This window comes from Mustela erminea, chromosome 7, assembly GCF_009829155.1.
Source record: "Mustela erminea isolate mMusErm1 chromosome 7, mMusErm1.Pri, whole genome shotgun sequence".
Taxonomy (NCBI): Eukaryota; Metazoa; Chordata; class Mammalia; order Carnivora; family Mustelidae; genus Mustela; species Mustela erminea.
In genome coordinates, this window is record NC_045620.1 from 3978326 (window position 1) to 3991582 (window position 13257).

A 13257-nucleotide genomic window follows, 5' to 3' on the forward strand; every position below is an offset into this window, starting at 1 on the left:
GCAATTACACTGGCATGGATCATATTCAGTATTTACTGTATAAATGAGTTAATTAAAAAAAAGTCAAAAACAAAGTTAAAGTTAAGAACCAATATATCTTTGAAAAGCTTCTGATGTTAATTTCCTTCTGGACAAATAAGTGGGAAGAGCCGTCAGTGTAACTCTATTTTAATTTTAGTCTCTATCTTTAAAATGGCCTAAAAGTTCTTAGAACATAGAAAAACTAAATTTTAATGCATTTGTAATAGCTTAACAATTTATGTGCCTTATTAGGATCTTCTAATGGAATGTTTTGAAACCAATCATAATTTGCTGGAAGGATAAATCAGATAAATCAGAAAAAGAAAACATATTTTTGAATAGTATATTACAATATTCTAGACAAAAGGAATTATTGACTAGTCATAATTACCAAACGCAACAGACTGAGAAATTAAATCCTCTGGTTGGCACCTTTAAGTATTTTGTCAGACATGAAGAATGTTTCTATCAATGACGTTCCTCTCCCGTGGCTCCTGGGTGGCTCAGTCGGTTGAGCATCTGCCTTCAGCTCAGGTCGGGATGCCAGGGGTCGGGATCCAGCCCCTCCGGGGTTCCTGCTCAGGGGGGAGCCTGCTTCTCCCTCTCTCTGCCTTACTTCACCCCCTGCCACTCCCAGCTCTTGCTCACTTTCTCTATCTCAAATAAATAAATAAAATCTTTAAAAAGAAATAGCATACATCTCCCCACAAATTCAATTTTATTTTAAACAAGAAAACAGTTCTTTCTCTCCAGATTTTTATGTTTATCCGCGCAAAGCAAAACAAAGCAGTCTCAGTAGAAACAGTTTATTACAATGTTATTTTAGAAAGGTTTATTCCTCAAAATGGACTAAAAGAAGTCCAGATTGTGAGAACGATCAACCTCAGCGGCCTCTGTGTCCAACTCAGCCTCTGCATGGCTTTCCAAGGGAGCGTCAAGAGAGGCCAGTGCCTCGTTCATGTCATTTGCAAAAGTTTCTCGTGATGCATTGTCATCCTGAACATTTAGATTTTTAATAGCTTCTTTCCTGTTTGTTCCCCAACACCTATGTTCTCTTCCTAGCAGCCTTTCTCTATGCACACTTGTTTTGATTTGCAGTGTAGAAAATGTCCTTCATTTGTTCCTCGCTGACACTAGGAGTGTTTTTCAGGGGATCCAGGAAAACCCCACCTGGTGTCTCTCTCCGACTAGCATTCATTATGGAAAGACAAGCATTTTCCTCAACTTCGGCAGTTCCCATCAGAAGTTCAGTTGCCTTTTTGTTCCCAATTAACCTTACCACTTGTGCTATCAGATCTTCCTCTAAAAAGATCTGCATCCTGAAAGAAACTTCCTACAACCTGAAAGAAATTTCATGAGCCAGTTCCTGCTGGGAATCGTCCTCTGTGATCTGCTACCAGCCTTTAGGGTTCATTTCTATTCTGTCCTTGGCCTGTCTTTAACAGGTCAGTTCTGGATGCGATGACCTCACCCACTTTCCTCTTCCTTAGTTCCCACTCTTTTGCCACCGAGCCTATATTCATCTAGGGCTTTGTCTAATGCCGTTGTATGTTCCTGAGATTTCCTCTAGCAAGCAAATGACAGTTGGTCTCCCATTGTCTGCTTCTGTCAATAGCGCCCTCCATTCCCAGAATACCAAGTTCAGTGGCCACTGCACCTTGATTCTATTCTTGTAGCTCAGCACCCCATATGTTGTTAACCTTCTCCAGGAACAGGTGGTTTCTTGCTACTCTGGTTTGGAAGGAGAGTTAAAACTTTTCTGTTGCTTGCAATTCCAAAGAGAGCTATTATCATCAGTATCCGAAAAACTCTCTTCCCTTGAATCCACACTTTTAACAGTTCGATAATGTGATGCCAGCGTTGCTGTACCCTGGAAGGGCCTCCGTGCTGTCCCCACCTAGTGTTTTCGGTCCCTGCAGCCGCCTATCAGTGGAGGCCACTGTCATGTCAGAATCCGAGTCGGAAAGCTCCTGTCCTGTCACCAGCCTCCTGCGCCATCTTCCCACGGCCTGGGTTGTTTTCTTAACCTCCCGTTTGGATCGTTTGTTGTTGTGGCTTATTTTTATACGTTGGTTTTTTAATTTTGCAACTTGATTGGATTCATGTATTAGTTCTAAGAGCTGTTGGTGAGCCTTCAGAGTGTCCTGGGTGTATGATCATGGTCATCTGCAAACAGAGATAATTTTACTTCTTCCTCTCCAATTTAGTTGACTTCTATTTCTTTTTCTTGTCTAATTGTTCTGGCTACAAATTCCAGTACTACGTTGAACAGAAGTGGCAAGAGTTAGCATCCTTGCCTTGTACTGGATCTTAGAGGAAAAGCTTTCAGGTTTTCCCCATCGATTTTGGTATTAGCTGTGGATTTTTTTCCCCACTGGCCTTTATTAGTTGATGAAAGTTCCTTCTATACCTATTTTGTTGAGAGTTTTTATCATGAGTGGATATTGAGCTTTGTCAAATGTTTTTCTGCATCAACTGAGATGATCATGTACGTTCTATCCTTTGTTTTGTTAATGTGTTTTACCATATTGATTGATTTGCCAATGTTGAGCCATCTTGGCATCTTAGGGTTAAATCCCTCTGGGTCATGGTGTATGATCTTTAATGTGCTATTAAATTTTGTTAGTATTTTATCAAGGATTTTTGCATCTGTGTTTATCAAGGATGTTGGCCTATGGTTTTCTTTTCTTGTGGTCCCTTTATTTGGCTTTGGTGTCAGGTTGGTACTGGCCTCATAATATGAGTTTGGAAGTGTTCCCTCTTTTTCTATTATTTTGGAAGAGTTTAAGAAGAATTGGTATTAATTCTTCTTTGAATGTTTGACAGAATTCACTTATGAAGCCATCTGGTCATGGGCTTTTCTTTGTTGGCAGGGTTTTGATTACAAATATAATCTCCTTTTGTTCAGTGTTGCTAGATTGTATGTTTCTAAGAATTTATCTACTTCTTCTAGGTTATCCAATTTGTTGGCATTTAATTGTTCATAATATTCCCTTATCCTTTTTATTTCTGAAGCATCTGTTGTAATGTCTCCTCTTTCATCTCTGATTTTAAAAATTTGAGACTTCGCTCTCTTTTTTAAAAAAGATTTTATTTTTAAGCAATCTCTACACCCAGTGTGGGACTCGAGTCCATGACCCCAAGATCAAGAGTCACAAGCTCCACCAACTGAGCCAGGCAGGCACCCTGAGTCTGCTCTCTTTTTTACTTAGGCTAGCTAAGGGTTTCTTGATTTTGTTTATCTTCTCAAAATACCAACTTGTAGGTTTTTTTTTTTCCCTATTGTTTTTCTATTTCATATATGTCTGCCTGAATCTTTATTATTTCCTCTCTTTTACTAGCTTTATGCTTAGTTTGTTCTTTTCTAGTGCTTTGAGATACAAAGTCAGGTTGTTTATTTGAGATCTTTCCTCTTTTTTTGTTGTAGGTGTTTATTCCCTCTCAGTACTGCTTTTGCTGCATCCTTTAGGTTTTGGTAAGTTGTATTTTCATTTTTGTTTGTCTCAAGATACTTTAAAAATTTCTTTTAATTTTCTCTTTGACCCAATAGTCATTTAAGAATGTATTGTTTAGTTTCCACATATTTGAATTTTTTCATTTCTTACTGTTATTGATTTCTAGTTTTATTTTATTTTGGATGGCAAAGACACTTGGAATAATTTTGATCTTCTTAAATTTGTTAAAACTTGCTTTATGACTTAACATTAATGTATCCTATTTCTGCTGAGAAGAAAGTTCTGTATCTATCTGTTAGGTCCACTTGGTTTATAGTACTGTTCAACTCAGCTGTTTATTGATTTTTCAGATGGCCAGATGTTCTATCCATTATTGAAAGGCTATTGATTTTTCATGTTGATCTCATAAACTTGTTCTTGACTAAATTCTTATTTTTAGTAATTATTTTTCTGTGGATTTAGTGGGGGAAATCATGATAGGTATATCATTTTCAGTGCAAGATAAAAGTTTTACTTTTTCCTTTCAAATTCTCAGGCCTCTAATTGCTTTCTTTTGTCTAATTGAATTGGTGTATATTTCCAATACAATAATAAACTGTGTTGATAGGACATCCTTGTCCTTTCTGTTTCTTGATCCTGACATTAATGGGAAACTTTTAGAGGTTTCTCATTAGGAAAAATGTTGGTTTGGGGAGAAAAAATTTGTATACCTATTTAACATATCTATATTAATTGATTACTTTATCATCAGTTATTAGTATAACTAATCTATAATTAAGTTATGAGTTATTACTATAACTAAAATTTAAATACATTTATAGTTAAGTATATTTAATATACTTATAATTAATATATGTAATATACTTGTAATGAATATATATATAATTTACATATAAAACATATAGGAAAGTACATTTTAGATATATATGCGTATATAGACAGTGTACTTTATATATTATATATAGTATACATACAGTCATTAAGAAAGCACCCATTAATTATTGTCTTATTGGATTTCCAAAATACAAATGGACATTAAATTTTGCAAATATTACTATTGTGCTAGTATTGAACCAACCTTGAATTCATAGAATAAATCTCATGTAGGCATGTTGTAGTATTTTTTAAATGTAATATTGAACTGTGTTTGCTTGTATTTTAAAATTTTCACCCTGATATTATAAGCGAGATTGGCCCATAATTTTATTCTTGGATGCAATCTTTGGCACATTTTTTTTTTTTTAAGATTTTATTTATTTGACAGAGAGAGAGTAGGCAGAGAGGCAGGCAGAGAGAGAGGAGGAAGTAGGCTCCCTGCTGAGCCCGATGCAGGGCTTGATCCCAGGACCCTGAGATCATCACCTGAGCCAAAGTCAGACGCTTTAACCCACTGAGCCACCCAGGCACCCTAATCTTTGGCACATTTTAAAATCAATGTTACATTATACCTGCTTTAAAAAAACAAATTTGAAATTTTCCTTTGGTTATACTCTGGAATAGTTTAAGTAGTATTGGAATTATTTGATCTTTAAAGGTTTAGTAGAATTTTCTGTAAAAGTACTGTGTCTAGTGCCGTCTTCCTTTCTCTCATTTAAAAAAACTTTTTTTGAAGTATAGTATACAGACTGAAATCTGAATGAATTATGGATTTATAACCCAATGAATTTTCTAAAATGAATCTGTTTAATCAGCATTTAGGTCAAGAAACAGCCACTCCATAAGCCTCCCTCATATCTCCTCCCATTTCCTAGCTTCCCACTCCAACAAGAGTCCGAATTCATCTTGTCGTGGTGGTCACTATGGTGATGTGAGGGTTCCCCCACCCCGACCCATGGTAATTTGATTTGCTTCGATTTTTTTTTTTTTTTTTTGCCTCCACAGGGTCAGCACTGGATAGATCTTTCTAGATGTTCCTTCAAGGTCTGTGCAACAGAAAATTATAAATCCTTCTGTGTGTGTGTGTGAGTGTGTGCATGTTTGTGTGTGTGATAGTGTTATTAAACCTACATTTTTCTGTCTGTCCAGCTAGTTATCTAGGCATCGAAGTATTTATCTTGCTATCTAGGTATCTGTGTCTTTCACGTGGTTGAGAAGATGGAAGGGTGGCTGCAGAGCGTTTGCATTCCTGATCAAAGAGACAGTCGCTGGGCTGCCTTGCCCTCTCCTCTCTGCCTTGGGCTAAGATGTGATACCATCTCACAACGAAGAGAATGAAGCCAAGAGACTTGTTGGAGCCCAGCTATTGATGAACTGCTTAAGAAACCCTAGGAGCCACTTGGAGAATTCCTCAGGATTCCGGTGAAGTGAGTTACGAGCCTCTGTCTGTGTCACGCCAAGTCAAGGCTCTGTCCCGTGCAGCTGAGCACATTCCTAACTGATAGAACACGTTAGACAAAACCAGAAAACTTCAGCTGTTCACAGTATATGTGCGTTTAAACACAGGAAAATTATCACAGACACACCAAATCCCTAACTCTATTTCTAGGAACCTGGGCAGCAATTATCAAATTAAGTGCTTACCGCAGTGGCCTTTTTAGTGTAGCCATTGTTTATAAGCATAATGGGCATAAATTATTCACCATGTTTCAGATATCACTTTTTAAAAATTCTGGATCATGGGGCACCACTTGGGTACGTCAATAGGCTTCATCCTCAAAGGGTTTCAAAGGGATTAAATGAGATAATTCCACAAAAGGGCCTAGGACAGCCCCTATCACATGTTAAAATAGTCCATAAATATTAAGTATAATGTTTTAATAATCAATAAAAAAATATTGACGTTAGCCGCTCACATCTCCTTCTCATCTTTTGCTTTCCCTTAAGAAAAGTCACCTCCCCTGGGAGGCCCTCCCTGACTCTTCTATGTAGCGTGGAGTCCCTCCCCAAATATCTCCCATTCCCCCATTGCCCCATTTTTTTTTTTTTTTTTTGCTTGGAGACCTTGTCGCCATCTGCAATTCTTTTGATTATTTATTTGGTAAGTGTATGTCTCCCGTGATAGAATATAAGTCCCATGAGAGCAAAACTTTCAGTAGCTGGCTGAGTCCTGCACACTCTACATTCGTTGCATGCAAAGATGGCCAGTCGTGTCCAAGGCCATTAAAATAGAATGCCACTTGACACCCACGGGTTTTGCAGAGGTGGCCATTTTGGGGGGGTACAATTTTGCCCATCTTTAAATAAAAATGAAAGTAGATAAAGATTCTGCTCAATTCTAGACCCTCCTCATACTAGACTTTATTGGGGGAGCTTAGTGGTTTATTATTATTATTTTTATTTATTCTCTAAAAGGTCAACACATAGTAATATATGGTCTATACACCTTTAGAAAGTGTGGCATAAGTTGTTACCTTTAGAAAAATGTTTTGCATTCAGACAGAGAGGTAAAATTCAGCTGAAATTTTAAAAACTAATGGCTACTGGTAATCCAAGATTTAGATGAAATTCCTCATAGTTTTTTGGCTTTCTGAAGATCCCAGAATTTAGATTTTAAAGTAGCCCTATACAAGTTATGTTTGGGACCAGGCCAGAGGGAAAATAGAAATGGGAATGCTTACAATAGAAGGGATAAGTCCTAAGGAACAGAAGGAACCCTCAAACACATTTGAGTGCCTGGAGGTGGCCCCAAGCAACCCTCTGAACTGGTGGGGGGGCAGGAGTATGTTCAATGACCCTCCCTGCTCCACCACGACCCCAGCCACCCCACCCACCCCACCCACCCCACCACAACTGGCTCCCAAATCCAGAAGAACCCTGCAGGACTTCCCCTCGGGGTCAGAGGTCGTGGAATCCTGACAACTGGCATCCTGGGAAGAACAACAGGAGACCTTTCCCTGTTTGTTCTGAGTCTTCCAGAAGGACAATATGGTGTGGTGGTCAGGCAGTGGTCTTTGGCTACCTGACTTTGAAGCCCGTTTTCCCCTTTACCAGCCTTGTCTCTTACCCCTCTCTAGGCCTGAGTTGACTCATTGGTAAAATGGTGTTGATGGCCGAGTGGTCTCACTGGGTAGTGGTAGGCACATAACAGCTGCTGGGTAACTGTGACCCTCCTTCTGGAGGTTACTGTGAAGTCTGCCAGTTTTGACTGGCAAGGGGCAGGGGTGGGGGTGTTCTGGGGTATCATTTTCTTGGTGTAACTTCTCTAGGGCCTGAGAATTTGTTCCCTAATTGTGATGGAGATGTAGCTAGTGCTGTGGTAATCACCTGTGGATTCTTCAGAGAAGGTTCCAGAATTTCTATGTAGGGGGGGGCATGCAGGCAGCCATCTTGGAAGAGCTGGTCATTCGGGTGGGCTGGTCTTGATAGCTGGTACCCAGGTTTTAATTAGCTGTTTATTTGGAGTACTTTGGAGGATTATGAGGACTGGTGGGCTGGTCTTTTGGCTATATTTGCATAATAAGCACTTACGTAGATTGATGTTAATTGGGGGGTGCTTTGGAGGGTTGTTTTGCAACAAAACCTACAGAGCACGCCCTCCATTTTTATGTGGACTGAGTATTGATGGGGAAAGGTATTTGCTACTTTTTCTGCCCTCATTGGGGCTTATTTTGCTCACCTCTGGGGAGCTATACTAGAGGATTAATTTGGCTGGGATTAATTTTATCTGGAAACTAGACCCGTAAGTGGATTTGGGGGCTGAATTACAGAATCCACCTAATGTTTCATTCAGCCACTTTCAGAGGCTGCAGTGGTTGATGCTGAAGACAAGCTGGTCTCTTTCTCCCCCGTCTCCGGGAAGCCAACTCAGGGGTGACCACAAGCTTAAGGTACGACCCTGAGGATGAAGATCAGGGAGTCCAATTGGACCTCAACCCCAAGCTATAGTTCACTACAGCTTTTAGAGGAGTTTCATGTGGGGCCTACAATGCTGACCACGCCCCCAACCCCCCCCCATGAGTTTATAGTGCATTTCATTAGGAGACTCCCCATTTCCCCCCCCCCCGTTATTTGTATTTTTTTTTCAGGTGAATGGTGTCTTCATGAATTCTGCATTTTTATTATTTATTTTTATGAGCACTTTATTAGGGAAATCAACCCTTTGTTATAGATTTTTACCCCATCTCCACCCCATTCATATTTTGTTTCATGTAATCTTTTAACTTTCTATAGCCCACCCCAACCCCATGGCTTGTGCAGGTTAGATCATATAGAAGAGGCCTTGTGTGAATCAGTATTTTAATTGTTAAAATAGCCATTTTCAAGTACTTTTTTGTATTTAAACATGTGATCGATCCACATGAAATTCCTTTGTGTATGGAGTGAGGTAGGGATCCAGTTTAAGTTTATCCCCAGATGTTTAGCCATCTGTTTCAAAACTATTTGATAGCTCTTGTTCAGTTTTGACACCCCCCCCCCAGCTCTGAGGGTAACAGACAAAATTCTGAGATACTTATTATACAATGTGATGATGTGATAAAGGTCTACATTATACACCATTTGTTGAGTAACCCCACTTCTCCACTTTTGAAACACTGCATTCCTGAAATCCAACCCCCCCCATATCCTAAAGCAAGAAGAGAGCCCCAAACCTAACACCTATTTTGGGGGGAGATTCTAGGTTAAAACAGGCACACTGTGATGACCTATATAAGGTAAGTTGGTAGAATGGATAGGGTGCCAACAACAAATTCAGAAGTCTTTATGTGGGTTAATGCTTTCCTATGGAGCGTGGGCTTAGGCAAAGGACAGGGGTAGACTTTTGAATTATCTGCAAATTGTTTCCAGACACACAAATTATGGGGACCTGTCACTTCAACATGGGGCTTCCCAACTTCTGCGGCATTCCAAACCATGAACAACGTGTGTGTGCTCGAAGCCGCAAGTAATTCACAGGACTCACGTCCTTTGCTCACATTTAATTTTTATTTTGATTTTTTTAATGCTGCACAAGACAATATTTATTTCATTTATTTCTTTTATTTCATTTATTTCTTTTATTTCATTATTTCTGTTTGCTGCTGTTATTTTTTTTTACTGAAAGAGAGAGGGAACTTTTGTGGCCTTTTTATCTTTTTCTTTTTCTCTGTAGGCCGCCTTAAGCTTTCTAAATTTGGAATATTTAAGCAAGCGGAAGGGAAAAGAGGGTTTCGCAAAATCACTTGGGGGGAAAAGGAAAGGTTGCGTTGTTAATCATGCCCTATGGTGGGTGATCAACTGCGTGTACAATTACGTTTCACTCTTAATTAATTGTGCTTAAGGCTTTAATTAAATTTGGGCGTTCCCTTCTTAGAGCAGCTCATACTGACGGAGGTGCATGCGCTGAATGATGTCACGGCAGTCATTGAACACACGGCGGATGTTCTCGGTGTCCACGGCGCAAGTGAAGTGGGGGTAGCAGTAGTGGCGCCCATCTCCACTAGCAGTGCTGATTCTCTGTGGGACAGACACAAGGAAACAGAGTCAGCGCCGCCTCTCCAGCATCCTCGGCGGGGAAGCCGCCAAGGACGAGCCCACCAGCTCCTGAGGTTACATCAAAGCTAAAATTCTCACCGGCTCCCAGTGCAGTAGCATGGAGACAGCGAAGAGCTGAATCCCCAAATGTTTAAGAGAAAAAGAACCAGCCAACAGAGGATGGAAGATAGTTCCTACTCACCAGAAATTCGTCACGGATGAAGTACTTGGCCCGGGTCACGCGTGGGTCCTCTCCGGGCTCGGGAGTAGCTACAAGGAACAGAAATATTTTGGTGAGGTCATTAAAAGGTAAGAGCAGAGCCAGGGAGTTAGCTGGGCCCCCTCACTTAGACGCGGCAGGGCAGGGAGTTCTTGCTTCCCTGCAGACCCTTCCAGTCTGCCGGCGGGAGGAAGGGCGATTTCATTCTGAGAGGCTGTTCATTTAGAGGCTGTGCAACTCCCCCACACGAAGAACCTCCCGGAATGGAAGCCTGTGGCGCAGTCGTGGATATACAGGCCCAGGGAGCGAAGAACGGAAACGGGCCGATGCAACGGCAGAAGCCCCCACGTACCGTCCTCAGGAGTAGTGTAGCGAGCAAATTCTGGAAAGTAGTCCTCAATCTTCGATTTTCCAGCAAGGACTTTCTCCGCGAGCAGGTCTTGCTTGTTGAGGAACAGAATCACGGAGATGGTGCGCAGCCATCTAGCAGGGAGGAAGGTGAGGTGAGTGTCCAGGAAGAGAAGACATTCTTTCTGCAAGGGGTCTCATGTGCTTGCAAAGGCTCTTTTTAAGAAGAGCGCAAGTACAGGGCCTCGGGTCGGTCCCAGGACCCCTGTGTGTGTGTTGGGGGGGGCTGGGGGGGACTGGCAGGAAGCCAGGGGGATGCCCCACCGACCTGTTGTTCCAGATGCTTTTGAAGAGGTTCAGGGCCTCCTGCAGGCGGTTGGTCTGGTTGTCCTCCCGAATGACCATGTTGTAGCTGCTGCTGGCCACCACGAAGATAATGGCAGTCACATCTGCGGCACAAGGAAGCAAAAGCAATGCATGTCAGAGGTGACCACGGCCCTCACCGAGTCAGAGCAAAACGTGCTTACAGAGAAGAGGCGGCTGCGGCTCCGTACCATTGAAGCACTGGATCCACTTGCGGCGCTCGTCGCGCTGGCCGCCCACGTCAAACATGCTGTAGGAGACAGAGGACACGGGTCACTCCCAGCGGCTAACCCCTTCCAGCACTCTGCCGGTGGGAACTGAAGGAAACCAGTCTCTATCTTAAGAAGAGAACTGTTCACTTACTGGAAGTTGACTTTGTCCACCTGGAACTTGGTCTCAAAGATTCCAGAAGTCAGGACGCGGCAGCGAAGCAGATCCTAAAACAAGATCTCAGTCAATGGCTCTCACCCAAACCCACTGGAGGCAAAAGTCTTGAGTGGCTTGGAAAGGGGGCTGCGAGTCCCTGACTGTGAGAACGTTTGCGTACCTGATCGCTGGGCACATAGTCAGCCTGCTTGATGACATCAATCTTGTCCAGGAAGCTGGGAGGAACGAAACACACGCACAGGTGTTCAAAGAGCTCATGCCAATTTGCCCCCATTCCTGTCTCCCTACAAAGCTGAGCTCGATGGAAATGACAGTGTCAAAGTTATATGGCGTTTAGTCAGCAGGAGTTTTGCCTGTGTTGGTTACATTTAGGACTTAGAGCCTAAGCTTTAGAAAGGTCAGTGTGAGTAGCACTTCAGGTAAGCGTGTTTGGCGGACAAGGAGATGCGGAACCAGGAAGCAGGCATGGGCTCTCGAGGCCCCTGGCATACAGGTACAGCGCAGGTCTCAGGGGGTGGGGGACCCCCCCCCCACCAGGCCTACCTGATCTGGTGTCATCTGAAAGTGACTATTAAAAATTTAAAAGTTGTGTGCCTTTGACTAAAATGGCAAGTGATTTAAAAATTCTGTATTTCCACCCCATTCCTTTTTCTTTCTTTCTTTCTTTTTTTTTAAAGTAAAAGGACACACTTAAAAGCAAGGATTTTCCCCTCAAGGGACTTGTGAAAATGAGATTGTTTGAATTACTCAGAATGGGTAACCCTTCCTCCTACTTTTTAAGAATCTCACTTATTAAAAGAGAACAAAAGAGGTTGTCACGAAGGGGCCCTTTCTGGCCTAACCACACCGAGCAGGAAACAAACACAAAGTTCCCTTCCGTTCTGTTTGGTCCATGAAATAGAACCCTCCAGATAGGAGGCTCTGAGTTTTTGTTTTTTTTTAAAATCCCCCAGCCACGCAGGTTAGGGATCCTCCTATGGCTGGGCTCCTGCACAAGAGAGGGGCCGGGGGCCTGAGACACCATCCTCCACCGTGAGGAAGGTTCCCTCCAGAGCTGGCCATGACCTTCCCAAAGCAAGGAGGACCTCCCTGGGGGTGCTGGGCAGGACGCACCATTAGGAAAATGAACTTTGGAAAGACTGGGGTCATTTAATTAATATGGAAAGTGAATATTAAAACTGGGGTGGGGGGAGTTTTTCCTGGGGCAGGGAGTTTGGAAGGATTTCAAAACTGAAAAAGAAAAATCACTAAGGGAGAAGAGTCTAGTTTGAAGAAATTCTGAAGTCGTCCCCCCCCCCCCTTCCTCTTGACCAGTTTAGAGAGTTAGTCTGGCTTAGAGGATACACTAACTTGCCCAATCAGTCCCACATTACAGCACCGGGCCAGAAATAGCTCCCCAACCGCCCTGGCCGCCAGCGCGTTGCCATGGCAACAGAACCACAGTTCTATAAATAGACCAGCCGCACCAAATCTTGTGAGAGAGACATCTGGAGCCGGGCCAGCCAAACCCGGCTCCACAAATAAAAATAGGCAGCGTAAGAAATGGGCAAGACACCAGTATGGCAACTTCACCATCAAGGCCGGCGGCCGGAAGCGCGCTGGGGGGTGCGCGGGGCGGGGCCGCCGCGGTCGGACCGCCCGGAGAGGCCATTTTAAAAAGTTGTAAACTGTGTTCTTGCCCACCCCCCCCCCGCCCCCCAGCAAGTTTCCTTAAAACTTTCCATGAACTGTGCAAAGGCTGCCATTTGCAGATAAAGTTGCAGGAGCAACTTATAAATGGTGTGAAATTAAAAAAAAAAAAAACCCCAAACCAAAACAAGACCCAACCCCAGAAAGCTGCTCAATTACGGTTCCTGACATTGTCACACCCGCCCCCTCCTAATCTGTACCTGTACTTCTGACTTGGGTCCAAGATACAAAACGCAAACAATTCCAGGATTTCCATTTGTTTTGAGTTACTATAATTAGCACTTCCAGCTTTTCGTTCAAACTTTTGAGAAAATCAGGGACTTTGCTGCAGAAGTGGTAGGGGGTTGGGGTCCCCGGGACTGGCCAGGGGGGGCTGTTTTTCTG

General features: G+C 42.6%; 1 protein-coding gene and 1 pseudogene across 6 annotated transcripts in view; both read right to left on the reverse strand.

Annotated features, from left to right (window-relative positions):
* Window positions 1–870: 870 nt before the first annotated feature.
* LOC116594683 lies at window positions 871–2019 on the reverse strand (annotated as a pseudogene).
* Window positions 2020–9447: 7428 nt separating this feature from the next.
* The window catches only part of GNAS (GNAS complex locus), a 54205-nt gene continuing 50395 nt past the window's right edge, over window positions 9448–13257 (reverse strand). For all 6 annotated transcript variants that reach the window (XM_032350198.1, XM_032350204.1, XM_032350203.1 and 3 more), the window contains 7 exons: window positions 11345–11399; window positions 11161–11234; window positions 10989–11047; window positions 10763–10883; window positions 10439–10569; window positions 10069–10136; window positions 9448–9848 (listed from right to left, as the gene is read on the reverse strand). In XM_032350198.1, the coding sequence (XP_032206089.1) occupies window positions 9702–9848; window positions 10069–10136; window positions 10439–10569; window positions 10763–10883; window positions 10989–11047; window positions 11161–11234; window positions 11345–11399 (655 nt within the window). In that variant the 3' untranslated portion in view covers window positions 9448–9701. The remainder of the gene's footprint in view (window positions 9849–10068; window positions 10137–10438; window positions 10570–10762; window positions 10884–10988; window positions 11048–11160; window positions 11235–11344; window positions 11400–13257) is intronic.